Here is a 17,376-nt window from a genome sequence, read left to right on the forward strand (position 1 = left end):
TAGAATTCGCTTATTCTTGGGACGCACCCGGAAGGCCCAGAAGACTGCAAAGGCAGAGGAGGCGGCAATGGCAATGCCGGCGCTAATTGACGCCACAGAACCACCAGCTGAGACGACCAGTTTGCCCCACGCCAGGTGGGCAAGGAGATGCGCCGCCCCTATTGAAAGGAGCGTTGCCTGTGCCAGCAAAGACCCACCCACACCTCAGACAGCCGCTCAACACTGCAAGCCTGCATGCGCTGCTGTCTCTTCCAGTGGGAAGTACAGCAGCTGGTAGATGATGAAGGAGCCGGGCAGAGTCCTCAAAGCAGTGGAACCGCCCTTAGGAAGAGGCTCAAGCAAATATCCCCAACCTATAAAATGCCCAGGAAAAATGCTTCAAGAAATGTCTACAGCTCACTTGGCCGGCATGTGGTGCCCGCCACAACAAAGCCGCACCTAAAAACCCAAACCTATCCATTCGCTACGGTCGCTGCGGCTTACGTGCCTGAAAACCCCAACCTATCTATCGCCCTCGAAATGGCTATTTGGATGGTCTAAAGCTCACCTGGCTGCTGATGTGAGGCGCCCGCCACAGCAGAGCCACAGCCGCGGCCGCGGCGGCATACGCGGCTGCCCAAGCTGCCCGGAGAAGCGGCTTGGGCAGCCCAAAGCGCGCGCCCAGCCGCAGGCCGGCCGGCGCGGCCGCGCCCGGGTAGCCGCCGGGAACCAGTCCCCCCGCCCACAGCCAGCTGCGCGCCGCCAGCCTGGCCAGAACGGGGGGCCCCTCCAGCGCCTCCAGTGCCAGAGGTTTCCAGGCCACCGCTGTGCTGAAGTCCAGAATGCCCATCTCTGTCGCCATTCCCCTGTGCATTTGTTCGACTCCAGTCAGCGTCCATCATTGCAGAAAATACGTGAAGTCCACAGCAAAGTCAGTCATGCACGCTTGATCGACGACTTGCCGTTCTGTTTCCTCAGATTGCAGCTCTCCGTGCAACTGCTGGTTTTTAGGCTGAGTCCCCTCCAGATGCACAATCGTGCATTGAGCTTGATCTCTGTTGGGTCTGTGCCCCACCTGAGAATCTGGAGCACGCGCAGCACAAAGAAGAAGTCCGAGGGGAACCTCTCGACGGACATCTGCTTCATTGGGCTGTCCTTTGCAAATGGGTCCACCCTGCATCACAGAGTCGGCCCTCAAATTACTTCACTAGTACCTGTCTACGCCCTGAAAAATAGTGCTCCTCCTAGCACACCCACAAGGCATGCACGAGGAGCGCCCCAGAGACATGGCCAAGCACAATCTATTTTACATCTGCAGGCAACCAGCGTCAAGTTTCGCATGCAGCGTGATCCCATCAAAAGTGCCTCCTTGTAAGACTGGCTCGGCAATGCTCCTCCACCAGGCAGAGCACGCATTGTGCCACAGCAACAGGCATGCTGTCAAAGAAATGCTGACCGTCCAATTGTGAGTCTCTGCATACTAGGAACCAACCTAAGCGACAACAAGAACATTGGCAATGCTCTGTGCAAGATCTATGGGATAGGGAACCAGCTGTCTAAACAGGCGATTTTGGCATTAGCACCTGCCGCGGGTGTCAAACATGCCGAAGGCCATGCGCACGCGCAGCCCCAGGGACCCCTTGCCAAGCTGGATCCCGATGGCGTCCATGGCACTGGACACCATCTGCTGCTGCGCCACATCCAGCGCCTCCACCACCTTGAGCAGATCGGCCGGGCCGGCCGCCGACAGCGCCAGGACCAGCCGCGCGAATGCCAGCCGCTGCTCCTCCGTCAGCTGCTTGCTCTGCCCAAAGTCGATCAGCCCTGCGCCGCACACAGCAAAATTGCTTGTACTGTCCACACCAAGCAGCTGCTCAAGGATAGAAGCTGCTTGCTCTGCCTGAAGTCAATCAGGCCTGCCCCGCACAAAGCATAGTTGCTTGCTCTTGGCCACAAAGCCTCCGCCGCAGCGCTTCACAGAGAAGGTGCCGATGCTGTTACAAAGAACAGCACATGCCCTTCGCTCATATCACAAGCTAGAGCAATCTCATAGAGAGCAACTTGCATCCCTGGGATGTGTTTGGAACAGGAGCATGCCTGCTTGCATCCATGTGCCAAAGGGCATTCCCGCTTTAGGCACTGATTGTGTAGCGTTCCATTGGCCAAATGCAAGCAGGAGAAGAGATTTCTTCATCTGAAGGGCAAAGAAGCACACACCGATGTTCCCATTCGACTTGACAAGGATGTTCCCCGGATGGCAATCGGCCTGGAAGAGACCGTCCAGCAGCAGCATGCGCCCATATGCTTGCGCCACACGTTCCAACAGCCGCCGCGCGGCCATCTGGCGCACCGCTGCCGGCAGCGCTTCCCCTTTCTCCTGCAAATCCCACAAGTACCACTTTCTAAGAAAAACTGCCCAACGGCTGTTTTGGACACTGTTTTGAGAGCTGCAACTTCTGATTTATTGCTGCAATGTCACAGCAACAGCAAAATGAACCCATGCTGCCCCACAAAGTGCCTGGAAACATATCCAGGACACCTGCACCCACGCAAGCCAGCAGAACAAAGGCTTTTGAAGTTTCATTCTTTGGCGCTGGCAATCATGATCATGCAGATGTTGTGAATCAGTGCATGCAGTGCAGGGGGATGATAATAGTCATGCAGCAGCATTTGAAATCCACCTTGAGGCGGGTGATAGGGTCGCCTTCGACAAAGCTCATCGTCAGGACTCGCCGAGTGGTGAGCTTTGGGATGCTGCGTGGAACCTCCACATCCCTCATGCTCGCCTGCACACGCAGCGCTTTATTCCTATAGCAGAGTCCACTTTCTCAAATGCAATTGCTGCGACAGCCTTGCCATTAGTGTATTAAGATTCACGTTTGCAAAGGGGCGTCGCTTGAGTCATGTGCAGGGCACTTGTATGCATCGCTTGTGGTCACCAATGTCAATGAAGCTGTGAAATTGGAATTGAAGTGTAGGGCTCAAATAATATCATTGTAAGGAGCATTCGGCCATGCAGACTCCGCAGAATAGCCTTCCCTCTCCATGGCTCATGAGGGCAGGTGGCGTGCGCACCCGCAAACTCTTGCCCACTTCGTTCATGACGACCGCTTCATGCTTGAAGTCGAACTCCATCCTGATCTGCTTTGCCAGCTCATCCACGGGAGACACTAGATCGAATTTGAGCTCTTTCTGCAGTGAACACAACACTCATGTCATACTCGGGCATGTCATTAGCCACTGCTAGTCTTCTGCAGCGACAACATATCCTATTACAATAAAGCAAAGTTGTCTATGCCCTCCATGCATGGATTGTGTCCTAGCATTGCTTAAAATGTTCATTCTAGCAGGATTGGCACCTGGAGGAAGCCGGCGGCCAATCTGATGTTTGAAAGGTCCTGCACCATGATCTCAAGGGCACCCGGGTATTGCACTTTGACCGCCACAATGCCATCCTTGGGAGAATTTGCCCACCTGCCCGCATTCAGCAGCTTTGCCTTGTGCACCTGCAAACATTTGCGTGCAAAGCTCAACGCAGCTGCCATTGTGCTAGCATGCATATGCATGACATGCATGAGTAGGCTCCCTTTTGTCACCCTGCTACAGGGTTGTGATATGGGCACAAAGATCGGTTGCACAGCTTGCCAATTGTGTGCATTCAAGATTTTCTGTTGTGTACGACTGGGATTCACAAAGTAATGATTCAAGGTTAGGAAGTGAGTGGTTAGAGTAGAGGAGAAACCACCTGTGATATGGATGCTGACCCCAGCGGCTTCTTCAGGTCTATCCAGTCGAAAATGTTGATGAGCCGCAGCCCCAGCTCCGCCTCTAATACTTCTCGTGTCTGCTGCTCACTCATTGGAGGCACCTGCACCACCCCTTGAGGTAAGTAGAAATCCCCGCAGAACAATGTAAACTATTCTATGCCACATGAACATTCCTGCAGAACCTGTGCGAATGAAAGAGGCTGGTTTGAAAGGGTATGCTCTGCGCAGCGTGATGGTGGGGAAGTCAGTGATACATTGAATACCAAGAGAAAACATAGTTATATGCATGCTTGACAGTGCATTGCGTGCATCTGCACCTGATCCTGAAGGAGAGCCAGGCGCTTGCAGATGGGCATTGGGATGAAGTCTGCGCGCGTGCCGATGAATTGACCAACCTGCGATTGGGTCACAGACAGGAGTTTGCATGAGGCTCAAGAATCAGGGGGACACGTTGCTTGTTCACAGCGCTCCATCTGTAGATTCGATGAACCTGCAGGGGGGCACTGACCTTCAGATAGAAGCCTCGCAGGTCAATGCACATGCCATAGATTTCGTCACCAGCCCACTGGTGCTGTGGCGTCCATATTTGAGCCTCAATGGCCTCCTCAGACATGCGGAAATGCGCAGCATATGCCCGCAGCTGCACAGCAATCCACCGTCAGCTATCGGCAACTTTTAAAATTTGCTATAAGAGCAATCCAATGCACGCATGGAAGGCCCGATCGGTCCAGAGTACTTATAGATCGAATTTTATCATGTTCTCTTTTTCTTAAGTGCAGTCCTGGAAAGCCGTCGCAAAGCACCTGTGTAGTTTTGTACGCAAAGTAAACGTTGCTTGCGCGGGTCCAAAATTGAGTAGTCCTCTTAATGTTATCCCAAGGGCGATTGGATGGTAGGACTGGCTCGGACGTCGCAAAAATCGCGATATCTGTGGTATTCTGGGACACAGATGCCATGGCGCTTCCCGTCAATAGTGACTGGGTATTTAGAGGGCGATAATGGTCTATTCCATTACTGAAAGAATTGCAATATCTTTCCTGACTACAGCAGTCTGAGAACCGCTGTCATGGGACAGCTTGGGCGCGAGACTGACACAATTTGCTTTAACAAGCAATAGAACCTGACTCGAATGGGCTCTACAATAGATGTAGAATGTACAAAGACCTACTATCGTCAAATTTCATGTAGAAATCCTGATAAAAGATGTTTTGTGTCCTCCGTGCATGCTCGCGCTCAGCTAGTCTCGGAACCCTACGTAGGGCTCTATCCAGTGCTACGTCACGCATGATCTCGTTCGGAGTTTTGTGTTCTTGACCTCAAGCCACTGAATTGAAGCAACTTATTTGCACCTTCGTTCGTCATGCTGCAATCGAGGAGTCCTTGTGTGCCAAGCACAAGCGTCCGGACGGCGCATGATTCACCTAAGCATAAACAGTGCACAAAGCCGCCCAGGAATAGAAGTGTTCGCTTGCTGTAAGTCAGACCGTGCCATATAACTGTCCTTATAATTTATTGCTGAAGTGGTCACTCGGCCAGCAGCTGTAGCACACATGCATCGACAAGCATGCCAGGCGATTGAACAGTGACACCCCAATACAATATTTTCATCTGTCTTAATATACTTGTTCACGTTGTCAATAGGTGTTATCAATCAGATACTTCAACATGCGAATCTGACGTGAACTTCAAGCCTACTTCCGTCTTGGGCAGGAGGCAGTTGCTATCCATTGCCTTGGGTGCCAGTGTCCTCTCGGTGAGAATCCTTACCAGAAAGAATACAATAGAACTGGGACTTGACTGTTCCGCTCATACGTACGAGATCTCTAGTTGAGCATGTGCATGCTCAGATGAGCCTGTTTGACACTGCAGATCGGCAGGGCAAATGCAGCTGAACCAAAAGGAGTGGTGGATGGTGGCGTCACAATACTGGTGCCAACCTCAACTGCAGACAGTCTGAGTCCAGTGGAGAAGAAGGTCAGCTCCTCACATGCCTTCACCCTGTTGAGCACAAAAATCACTTTGGCACACAATGAAGCCTGCAGCCCCACCCCTGCAGAGATCTCAGTTTTTATGGTGAATTTTAAGATTCACACATTTTCTTTTCTATTTGTTCACAGGCCTTATCCAACAATCGGAGGATTCAGGCTCAGAACAACGTGCCGGCGGACTTCCCGGCTTTTGTGCGGCAGGGGTATGACATCAAGATTATGGCGGATGACTACACAATTGACGACAAGGGACTCATTTACAAGGTTTGCCAGCCTTCATGACTGCTACCAGAGCATATGACATGAGCACGCTCCAGGTTCTCATCTTGTTACTGTCACTCCACATAAACTATTATTATATTTTTGACGCTGTTCCTGCCAGTGGCAAGGTGCGTCTGCAGACAAGCTGCAGGGAAAGGCTGCCGCAAGTCCTACCCATTCTTGGACTCGCCAGATCCAAGCAAGATCCAATCAAGCATGGGCACATTGCTCAGAAGAAACACCAGTTGCAATGGTGATCAGTGTTGGGGCAGCATGCAATTACATGAACGCTTAAGGAGCGGTGTGCGTGGGCAGGATTTTGAGGCGGGCAGTGGAGCACAGCCTGTGGATGGCGAGGAGGTGACCTTTGACTATGTGGCCTACAACGAGAACGGCAGCCGCATAGACAGCTCCTACAACAAAGGCCGGCCGGCCTCAACCCGCCTTGGCATCAATGGTCTCATACCTGGTGCGTCTCCCATTCAGATCGCGCCATGATTGGCTCGTGCTTGCTGCTGCTCTCATGCAGGAATTGCCTGAGTGTGTTTTCTGCTGCTCTTTGGATATGCACACGTTTTGATGCGCGTGGACATCTATCATCGCCAGAGGACGGTAATTTGTCTGGAACACCTTCAGCACTGTGCTGCTTGCTTTTCGGTGCCTGCAAATCGCTGCATTCCTAGCAACCTTCTGAAATTGGCATTCCTGGGGAGGCTGTCTCAAGAGGGACCCTGAAAGCAGCTTGAACGTGGAGTGTTCATGTGGCGGCTGTGGTTGTGCAGGGTTCGAGATGGGCATCAAGAGCATGCAGGTGGGGGGCAGGCGCAGGATAGTGGTCTCTCCAGAACTGGGGCCCCCTGTTGGGCCCTCAACGTTCTTCAGTGCCAAGCAGTGCGAGGTGTTTGATGTGCAGCTCAGGGCTGTGCGCCAGTGCAGAAGAAGGCAAGTTGCCATGTTCTCTGATGTTGTCTGTGAGTAGATCAGTGCACCACCTGATCAATGATCAATTCCTCCAGTATGGAAATATGTTGGCAATTGCCTGCTGAACAGCAGATGTAGCGAAAGGGCATGAGTAGTGACATCAATGCAAACATTCTAGACACCATAGCTGTATGTAAGAGCTTTCATAAGTTGAAGGCGCCAGTAGTGTCACAAACTTTTCCTCTTCAAACAAAGATCTTATATAGAATGAAATGAATTCTAGAATGAACTGAACAAAAATATGATCGTGCAAAGCAAGAAACAACTTTCAAGTACTGTCTTCAGCTGGCTGCTTGTTGTGCACTCCTGTCAGCATCGCGTTTCACCAGCTCTTTCAGAGACTGCAGAGTTGCACCATTGCCTTTATCCTGTGAGCGCTTGAGGCTTCGGTACGCCTCAATGGCTGATGCTTGTACAGCGCCCTGTAAGACACACCAGGGTCAAATCAGCTCATGTAGCGTGACAATTGCATCATCACGTTTAATCACTGCGACAGCACATTTGCTGGCATACTTTTCACCTGGAACAGAAAGAAAGCTTGACAATGAATTGCCAGAATTTCCAGCTATCTCTGGCAAAGTGAAGCTTAAGAATGGACAAGAATGCACCTGAGTAGCCTTCTGAGAGAGCTTCTCCTTTTTCAGCTGCCAAGGCTTCAGCGCTTTCCTTCCCTTTGCGTTTCTGCCTTGCTGCTCACTTCTCTGCACAGCTGCTGCTGGCAGTACGTTCTTGTGCGAGCCGCCCTGCTGCTTTGCATTTGCCAACTGCTGCTCAAAGATCTGTGTGCAGCGCTTTGAGGAGCGGCCCTGAGAGGCATTCGGGTCCCAGTGCTTCCGCTTGAGATTGACCTGCCCACAAGACCAGACACATCTCAGATAGGCATGCTTCACCAGCTTGCCTGCTAGCTGACTATATGCCCTAGAGTGAGAGAAGTAATAATATCACACCTACTCATTACTTTGAAGAGACTTGCCATTCCAACCCCAACAATCTTCTCAAAGGCCATAGAAATAAAGCGCTTGCACGGCAGATCAGGACATAGAGTGAGGGTAAACGGCATGTGTATTTGGGAATACAGTTATTTGGGAATACAGGCCAGGTCAGCTCACTCACCTTGATGGGGGCCATGGCCTGTTCGCCAAACCTTGGCTTGTGGGGATCCTGAGCCAGCTGCGCCTCCAGCTCCTCCTCCTCAGCTTGTCGGCCCCCCTTCTTCTTCAATTTCCTCTTTTTCAGAAACTCCTTCTTTCGCTCCTTCATGCCTCTGCCAACAGTTGCTGGCTGTGTGTCCAGGCCAGATTGCTGCACTGATTTGTGCTTTCTGACCTGAGACTCAGCAGGAGCTTCTGTGTGCTCTGGTTCCGGCTGACCGCTGGTTGATGGCTCTGTCTCTGCGGCTGCAATGCCAGGCAGTGGTCTATCTGCTTCCCCCAGGAGGTCTGCATCTGCACCTAGCGGCTCTACACCCAAAGCCGCCTCCTGCTGAAGGTCTGCCTTCATCTCTGACTTGACCTCTGCAGGGGGACCTGTCTTGCCCCCACGCTTTGCCCTCTTCTCCACAGATGCCTGCAGATCATGATGCAAACGGCCCGCTGAAGGATAGTTCCTCTGAGCTGTGCACCCCAAGGTTGTGAGGCAAAACAAACGCAGTTTGATCGCGCATAGAAAGGCATAAACCTTCAGTTGCAGCATCCTCTGCAGCGACCGTGGCATATCACTGGTGGCTGGCTGCTTCCTTCCCTTCTTGGCTACTTCCTCTGGAGGGGGCGGCAGCATAGTAAGGCGTCCCGACTTCGTCTCCTGAAGTATCCAATTATTATCAATATCTGGGATACTTGCGGAAACAGTACTACCGAAGACCCTTCTACGATCCAAGTGATGTTGCAGGCCTGATATCGTTGTATCGAGGAGATACAAACCTTTGCTTTCAAAAAATTCTTCAATCTCCTCTTCTGAGCTACTCCCTGTCCCATTTTTTTATTTTTGTCGCAAGCGTGAGTAGAGAGAGAGTAGATGTTCGTTACAGCAGTCTCAACAAGCTTTACACCACAAACTACCAGGTCAAGTAAATACGTGTACGAAAAGGAGTTCCTAGACCGACCTAGATGGAGTCCAATTAATGCAGCCTATTCGCAAGAGATGTCACTTGCGTTCTTCCGAGACTCTCGGAAACTTTGGCATGGTTAGGCTGCCCTTTTGGGCAGCCATTCCTGGGCAATTGGGCATGAAGAGCAGTTTAACGGTTACAGGGCAGTCAGAGGGCACCTTAGGACCTAAGGGACACTTCAAGATCTCAAAACACATTCTTTTTTAAGGCAACACATACAATACAATCTATACCTCATCAAGTATAAGAACGTTGGGTGTGCGCCTCCTTCATGAGTCACATTTGGCAGTTGATGCCAATGGCACTGAATCGTTCACAGTAATAAAGAGGAACTGAACAGGCTTGAAAATTGAATTATTCCCCCCTCAAGCAACTGCTCTTGCACCCCAGATAATCTGGGACGCAGGCATCTGCGCTGAGGCCAAAAGCACGTCCCTGGAGGATTCTTGCAGAATCATTATTGCATGGCAGAAGAGAGCTGCTCCATCTTGAGCGGCTGCATCTTTGATGCAAGAATCAGATCTGGCATGACTGTCTTATTCCGGCAGCAGAAGACCTCGGATGTCCCATCAGCAACCCCACGTCTGCAGTAATCTTGAATTGAGCTCACTTCTCAGAGTGGTTGTATCCCACAAAATGAAACCTTCTCGAGACTTCTGTTGCAACCTTCCACCCGAGAAAACTTGCTACAGCACCTGCATTAGAACAATGCAACAATTTTGAGACCGCTAACCACCTTGCAGTTGACTCACACTTGGAAATGGCTTGCACGCATACATGGCACGCGAAAATTGCTAGCAGATGGCATTGAGGATGCATCATGACAAACAGCTGCAGCTTGTAGCACACGGCAGAGTTCTCACCTGCCAAAGAGAAAAGGGGTGCGGCGCTCAAAATTGGCGCTCCTCGGCCCAAAAAGATTGAGAGTGCCAGCGTGGCCAATGCGCCTAGCACTGCACTGGCAATCTGAAGTATCTTGAAGCCCCTGACTGCCTGCAAGCATCACAACCCGGGGACAACCGAGTCAAGACTGCCAGTGCCAACACCCGCTCAAGCTCCCTTCACACCTCGTCTTGACCTATGCCCCATTCCAGTAGGCCCCATTGCATTTACATAAACCAGAAAAACTGCTGCTGCCTCAAGGCAAAAACTGACATCTATGCATGCAGCCAAAATCACTGTTCTGACTTCTTGTGCCAGCCAGGGGAGTCTGAATTTTCGTAAGGTAGTTTGACATCACATATGAATGTAAAGTAACCTGTTAGACCTAAATTCGTCTCAATTTCCCCTTTGCCAGCAGCGGAAAGGGGCTCACCCCGAGGCAGTAGGGGCAGTGGCGGGTGTGCAGATTGTACCGGTCAAGCAGCCGGCTCTGCCTGTCATCATAGGCCGGCAGGGGCTTGATTAGACGCGTGGGGGGCCCGCCCCCTCCCCTCACATCCAGCCACTTCCTGAAGCCCGCCACCAGCCTGCATGAGAGCACACCATCAGCATCCATGCCAGATCAGCGCGAAAGGATGTCCTCTGCATTGGAAAACAGCTAATTATTATGATGCACTGCAGCTTCTGAGACGACGGTTACAGTGGGTCAATCAGTGCATGCAGTGCTCAGCTGGCCTAAGATTTGTCCATTGATGCAGAACACTAGTGTACTCCAGATCTTATTGTTAGATTTCAAATTTTGAAAAGGGCCGTGATGGTAAGGCCTCTCACCTGTCAGCCTGGGGAAAAGAGAGCGCAAGTGAACATCAGCTTTCCATCTGAGTTTACATTGAATATTTCACAACAAGATGAGCTTTGAAGGGGTGGCTGATGTGGCAGGAGCCATTACCTGTCAGCTTGGGCCGGCATGTAGTAACCTCTGCGCCATGTGCTGAGCTCGCTGTCCTTCAAGCCTCCTTCAGCCAGCAGCCTCTCCTGCACATCTGCGCATGGAAGGCCACAGGGCTCACTTACCAGCGGCCAGCAAAGTGACCGGTCCAACGTGTCAAAGGCATCTAGGAAATAAAAACAGCCTTGCAAACAGGAGGAAGAAGCGCACAGAGGATCTTGCTGTCTCCGTCAAATATGTTGTGAGTGAAAGTGTGGCTCCACCTGCATGCATGCACCGGTCAGAATGGGTCTCAGAAATTTGCAACTACAAATTAGTCCTTGCTACAGCACCAATGCCAGGCTCAACATGAAGAAGCACATCAAGATATCAAAATGCTGCTGGCGGGAGATATCTCACCATTTGGGGCGCAGCTTCAGTCGGAGCCTGATCCTGAGCGGCAGAGCGTTGAAGCTCTTCTCGACAAAGAAGCCAGAAAACAAGACTGAGGACCTCCCAGGGCCGTTGGGAACCAGGTGGAAGCTGAGCAGGTTCAGCCAAGGCTCCCCAGACTCCAGCTGCATTCACCACAAACCCATCGTCCAGGCACTTGGACTTATGCAACACAATGTTAGATCTGCAGGAACAGAACAAGTATTTTGGACAGCCCAGTTCGTGCTTCATCCCTGATTTTGACCCACAAAGGCAAATATCGTGAGTCAACATTATATATACTGGCAAAACTGTGAGGAGTCTCACCTGTTGGCTAAAGAAGGTGTGCCATCTGAGCTGGCCAGGCGGCCTGAACTCAAACCTCCTAGTCTGAAGATCTCCAACCACCGGTCTGACACACTCTGCAGACGCAGTCACCACGTCCTGGTCTGACACCTCGTTGTCCCTGATGCTCATGTGGAAATAGCCCGCCTTGTCATCGTCCCTGCGTTTCACATTTCCTGGTCTTCTTGATTTTAAATTGTATAAACCACACCACAGCGCCGCTACGAATCAGCCCAACTACCTCTAACAGATGTGGCATTTTCGAGTACAATATAAGGAGAGGTACTGACCTTCTGTTGAGCACCCCATGGTGGGCAAAGGGCAGATGAGAGGGATCCAGGAGGTTCTCTGCCAACACATCATATCCATAGGGCAGCTCGCGATAGTACGGCTGCACCCAATCAGCCCACCATGAGTCACTGCCTGTGACGCCATGTGTCTTCACTACAAGCTGAACATCATGCATGCAAAGTCTGAACTTGCTGCAGCAGCGGGCGCACAGTTATATTTGAGACATGTGTCATTACAGTAAATTGAACATCATGCATGCAAATGAGAATGGTTGCAGCAGAGTGCGCACACTAAAGTTCCGGACATGTGTCATTACTGCAAGCTGAACAATATGCATGCAAAAGTGAGCTTACTGCAGGCTGAGAGCGCACAATGAAATTTCTCAGTGCAAGCTCGACATCATGCATGCAAGGTGTAAATGCGCACAGTGAAATTTGGGGCGATTTTGTGGCCACTGGATGTGGCTCCAGGAGCTCCCTCCACAACTTCAAGGTCAGAGATGACCGGCACAGGCTTTGCCTCTGCCTCGGCTGCTGCGTCCGGGCCGCTGCTTCCCCACACGAATATCATGTTCTGGACCACCTGCACACAAAAGGACGTAGGCAATTCACGGATGACCCGAGTGTTAAGCAAATTTGCTAGCTGGCCTGGGGCTGTCAGGTGGTGAGCAGTCACCGCTTGTTATAATGTACGGATGACAACTCAGAGTGAACCTTACCAAAATGTCAAGGGACTTGTCAGCCCGGCAGCAGGATTATCATTGGCCAATTCCGTCCCCATGCGCTGGCCTGAAAGATTGTAAAAAAAAACACTGAACCCACCTTGGTTGGCCGCGGTATGGCACAGGATCGGGGGTTGCTGCGCGCAGCTGCATTGGCCTTTGCATCCAGCGACTGGGGGATGTCTGTGCACTTGCCCTCTCCACTGAAGCGCCAGCCGTGGTAGGAGCACATGAGTGTGCCATCTGACGGCTCAATGCGGCCCTCTGTGCAATATTCCCTCCTTCAGTGGCTTGCAGAAAGGATCGCAACAGCACACTTCTCATCTGCATACAACGGGGTCAGGGCATGCTACGGATTGCATGGAGTTTTGGAGAATGTACAGCGCATGGCAGAAAGATAACCTGACAAGGGGGCCAGACGGTGGGGGCACTTGTCTTCAAAGCAGCGCCAGACTCCTTGTGCATCTCTCCACAGCACCAGCCTCATACCCAGGAGCTCCTTTGGGTGAGGCACCTTTGGGTCCAAGTAGTCCACAAAGGACAGAGCATACCACTGCCTTTCCCAGTCAAAGGACACCTGCCCAGCACACTTTTCAAGATATAGCAAAGCGGGTTCTCACTGGGCTAGACGATTAGGAAAGGGACACCTGCAGTCTAATGCTTGAATTTAGCACCGCAGGTCGTTCTTCTTCGGAACTTTCTGAAGGTACTGGCTGGAACACAGGCCAGAGGTGGCACTGATCACAGCCCTAGAGTAATTGAGGGCCCCTGGTGGGTGGATGTCGATAAAGCACCTGTGCAGGTTCATTTTTCAAGAGTGTCTCCGCTGCTGCATGTGCCTCTCTTCGCAATGTGGTCTCAGCGGAAACCAACAGTGCGAGGGTTGTTGTTTTCCAAACGCTTCCCCGCTGGATCTTGTTAGCGCAGCCCAGGTGCGGTACCGTACGTGCAAGACGATGAGATATATATTGAATCAATTGTCTCGACGGAACATTGGTGCGGATCGTTTGATTTGAGTAGACAGATGACGACATCCCCCGTACAGTAGGTTGGCAACCCCATGTCGCCAAGCATCACACCTTGTGTGCCATAGGAGACGAGAATTTCTTGCGACCAAATATTTAAACGGGGAAACAAACAATACATTGTGGATCAGACTCGAAAGTATTTTAAAACGCGTAAAATGCTGTCAGCAAGGGGGCGTTCCTCACACCTGGGCAAACTGCACAACTGACAGCTAGCTTTTCTATCTTTCACTTCATATTTCTAAATCAATAACAAATCGTCATCTGCGATCTTGCTGCGATGAGTCAGGGAACCAGAAGTCAGTCGAAGCGCCCAGCGCAGGGCAGCCCAGGGCAGTCAGATGAGGAGATGGAGCCGCCCCTCCACGATCTCCTTCTTGCAAAGGTCGAGTCTATGATCCACGGCCTGGAAAGCAAGCTTGACAGTAAGCTGGACGAGAAATTTGGGGCCCTCTTCCCTCAGCTGAAGGCAGAGCTCAAGGCAGAGCTGAAAACCGAGCTGAAGGATGAGGTGGTGGCTGAGCTGAAGGCAGAGCTGCTGCCTCTCCTGCGCGCTGAGCTGGCCAAGGACACGCAGACCAGAGCCGCCTCCAACGATGAAGCAGTGGTGAACAAAGTGCACCATCTGGAGTCTGTGGTGGAGTCTCAGGCCCGCCAAGCCAGGAGTGCTAACCTGATCTGCCATGGTCTGGCAGAGGACAACACAGAGAATGTCTCAGCCCGCGTGGCAGCGCTGTTTGACAGCAACAGCGGCCCCCTCGCTGTTGTCAGCGAAGCTCGCCGCCTCGGTGCCCCCAGCGCCACGCGCACCAAGCCGCGCCCCGTGCTCATCAGCTTCAGCGGCGTGGCAGCCAAGCACGCTGCCCTCAAGCACAGCAAAGCCCTGCGCCAGCGCCAGATTTTCCTGGATCCCGACCTCACCCCGCAGCAGCAGCGCATCCGCGTCAGCATGCGCCCACACTATGTCGCCCTGAAGACAGCCGGCAAGCAGCCCTTCTGGCGCGAGGAGCGCCTCTTCGTCCGGGAGAGCGACCGCGTGCGTGAGCACATGCCTGTGCCTGGGCCTCCCCCGGCTGCCGCGCCGGGCGCCGCTGCCGCCCCGGGTGCTGCCACTGCCGGGCCCTCTCAGGCCGCGCCTTCCTCCCCCGGCCGCGCCGACTCCTACGCCGAAGCAGTGCGCCGCTAGGAAGTCTCCAGCCGCCTATCGCTGCGTATATTGTCCTGGAATGTCAATGGCTTACATGCTAGCAAAATATCCTTGTGGGACACGGCAGCCTATCTTGACCAGTTCGATATTGTAATTCTGACTGAGGCCCGTTGCTTGACCTGGGATGACTCGATCTTGCCTCACCACTCTGTGACTTTCACGGCTGCTAGTGAAGAGGGCAAGGCGGGTGAAGGCATTGTTGTTGCGGTTCGGAAGCACCGTGATTACCACGCACAAGACTGGGTGTCAGACACTGACAGTGCCTTATGGGTGAAAGTGCAGTTTGAGGGGGACTCTACACCGCTGCTGATTGGCTCCAGCTATGTGCCTCCAGCGGGTTCCCGGCAATTGCAGACTGTGGACCTGACCAGTCGATTTACGGGCTTATGTGCAGAAGTTGTTGCCGCTCGTGCTCAGGGCAATGTGATCCTGGCAGGAGACTTCAATGCTCGTGTGTCTAATTTGCCTGACGCTGATGACAGCAATACTCGAGGCTGCACTGATGAAGGTGTCAATGCTCATGGGCTGCGCCTGTTAGATTTTTGCAAGGAAACTGACATGCTCATATGCTCTGGCAGAGTGCTAGGAGACCTTGAAGCAGTGCCTACCTTTAAGGCCAGAACCCATACTCAGGCAACTAGACCTGATCATGTTCTCGTTTCCGCTGATGCGCTCCCCTTGATTTCTCATCTTGTTGTGAACACTGGTAGAAAAGACTCTGATCATCATCCTATTGAGATGACGTTGCAAGTGAATGTGGCTGCCAGTGTTCCCTTACCATGTATTGGGGCGCCATTGTCACGAGTGAAATGGCAGCCCAGTGCTAGGAATGCGTATGCTGCTGCTTTGCGCAATGTTGCCAGTGCAAGTCTTGACGCCTGCACAGGCCATGCTGTGGCTGGGGAACTTGATGCAGCCTTTCAGACCCTGGAGGCGGGGATCCGGGAGGCCGCAGCCGCGAACAGCATGCCGGCCCGCACCGGGCGCCATCAGCGCAAGGCGCGTGCCGACGCGCCCTTCTTCGATTCGGAGTGCCGCCAGCTTAAACGGGACGTCCGCGCCCGCGCGCGGTGCGGGGGCGATTCAGCCGAAGTGCGCGCGCTGGAGCGTGCCTACCACAACACCGTCCGCCACAAACGGCGCGCTCACCGGCTCGCGCAACTGCGCCGCCTGCTTGATGATTTGCACAGTGACCCCCGAGCCTTCTGGAAGCGGCTCAAGTCTCAGCAGTCTGATATACCTGAGCAGCTCAAGCCAGTGCAATTGTGGGCTGGCTATCTCAAGCGGGTTGCAAACTTGCAGTTGCCACTCATTGCTGAGCTGCCCCACTTGTCTTTCCCTGTCCAGCCCAGTGCTCCTGTTGCCCATGTTGATGCTCTCAATGCACCCATCTCTCTTGGGGAGGTGCTTGCTGGGCTCAAAAGTTTACACAATGGTCGTGCCACCGGAGTGCAAGGTTTACCAGCTGAGCTGTTTCGGTATGCAAAAGATGAGCGGGCGCCAGGCATGCCTCCTCCGGAAAATGTCCTGGCGCCTGCTTTGGTGGCTGTGCTGAACTCTGCATTTGTGGCTGGGCAAGTGCCACCCTCTGTGAATGGTAGCCTGATCACCCCTGTGCACAAGAAAGGCAGCAAGCTTGACATGCTCAATTATAGACCCATTGCCGTTACTGAGCCCATCATGCGCTTGTATGCTGGCATATTGAATTCTCGTATTCTGAAGTACACAGAGGGGGCTGGATTGCGTGCAGCCACACAGGCTGGCTTTAGGCCAAAACTGTCTACGGCCCACCAGCTATTCACCTTGCAGCATTTTATCGACCGGCAAAACCATGCTAAGCAGCCCTTGTATTGTTGCTTTCTTGATCTGAAGGGTGCTTATGACAGAGTGAATCGGGTGTTGCTCTGGGAGAGTCTGCGTCGCCTGGGCATTGATGGCCGCCTGCTCTCTGCCATTCAGTCTTTGTATGCCAATTCTACGGTTGCCATTAAGACTGGGAGCAGGAAGGGTCCTAGTTTGCCCTCTGAGACAGGATTGAAGCAGGGTTGCCCCCTTAGCCCAACGCTGTTTGGCTTGTTTGCAGATGGCCTGCACAGGCACTTGCTGCAGAGGTGCCCTGGGGTTGGCCCGCAGTTGCGTCCTGGCAGTTGTGTACCAGATCTAGGCTATGCCGATGACTTTGCTTTGCTCGCCACCACACCTGCTCATTTGCAACGCTTGATTGATGCAGCTGCTGAGTTTTGTGAACAAACGGGAATGGTCATCAGTGTTGACAAAACAAAGATTGTGGTGTTCTCTTCAAGTTTGCCAGGACCTTTTCAATGGCTTTGTGGTGGTGCGCCTTTACATTGGGTTCAGCAGTTTGAGTACCTGGGTGCCCTTTTTGACGGTGCCCAAGGCATTAATCTCACCTTTGGCAAGCTTCACAGGAACATGTGGGGTGCGTGGGCACAGCTCAGGCA

At 52.6% G+C, this 17,376-nt stretch overlaps 5 protein-coding genes across 5 annotated transcripts; 2 read left to right on the plus strand and 3 right to left on the minus strand.

The window, feature by feature from the left end:
* Positions 1-523: 523 nt before the first annotated feature.
* On the minus strand, positions 524-4,702 carry COCSUDRAFT_13482 (ABC1-domain-containing protein; the record flags this gene model as incomplete). Its single annotated transcript, XM_005649580.1, has 11 exons — positions 524-845; positions 1,055-1,153; positions 1,581-1,832; positions 2,193-2,377; positions 2,661-2,765; positions 3,055-3,171; positions 3,339-3,485; positions 3,722-3,847; positions 4,064-4,141; positions 4,255-4,386; positions 4,550-4,702. 11 exons carry the CDS (start codon positions 4,700-4,702, stop codon positions 524-526), a joined length of 1,716 nt encoding a protein of 571 aa, XP_005649637.1.
* Positions 4,636-6,974, plus strand: COCSUDRAFT_40434 (FKBP-type peptidyl-prolyl cis-trans isomerase; the record flags this gene model as incomplete). The annotated part of the gene is made up of 5 exons (XM_005649581.1): positions 4,636-4,638; positions 5,616-5,720; positions 5,864-5,998; positions 6,311-6,464; positions 6,778-6,974. 5 exons carry the CDS (start codon positions 4,636-4,638, stop codon positions 6,972-6,974), a joined length of 594 nt encoding a protein of 197 aa, XP_005649638.1.
* Positions 6,975-12,698: 5,724 nt separating this feature from the next.
* On the minus strand, positions 12,699-13,208 carry COCSUDRAFT_13198 (Rieske-domain-containing protein; the record flags this gene model as incomplete). Its single annotated transcript, XM_005649582.1, has 2 exons — positions 12,699-12,946; positions 13,085-13,208. Coding segments are annotated over 2 exons (372 nt in total), but the record flags the coding sequence as incomplete, so codon positions are not given.
* A 779-nt stretch (positions 13,209-13,987) lies between these two features.
* On the plus strand, positions 13,988-14,893 carry COCSUDRAFT_40436 (hypothetical protein; the record flags this gene model as incomplete). The annotated part of the gene is made up of 1 exon (XM_005649583.1): positions 13,988-14,893. One exon carries the CDS (start codon positions 13,988-13,990, stop codon positions 14,891-14,893), a length of 906 nt encoding a protein of 301 aa, XP_005649640.1.
* Positions 14,894-15,190: 297 nt separating this feature from the next.
* COCSUDRAFT_32553 (hypothetical protein) lies at positions 15,191-15,942 on the minus strand. The gene has a single exon (XM_005649584.1). The coding sequence runs from the start codon at positions 15,902-15,904 to the stop codon at positions 15,713-15,715; it is 192 nt and encodes a 63-aa protein (XP_005649641.1). The 5' UTR covers positions 15,905-15,942; the 3' UTR covers positions 15,191-15,712.
* Between the last annotated feature and the right edge of the window lie 1,434 nt (positions 15,943-17,376).

The sequence above is a fragment of the Coccomyxa subellipsoidea genome, assembly GCF_000258705.1.
Source record: "Coccomyxa subellipsoidea C-169, whole genome shotgun sequence".
Taxonomy (NCBI): Eukaryota; Viridiplantae; Chlorophyta; class Trebouxiophyceae; family Coccomyxaceae; genus Coccomyxa; species Coccomyxa subellipsoidea.

Excerpts from the sequence above, each read along its gene's own strand:
- COCSUDRAFT_32553 (XM_005649584.1), bottom strand. The coding sequence starts at position 15,904 with ATGGCGCCCGGTGCGGGCCGGCATGCTGTTCGCGGCTGCGGCCTCCCG.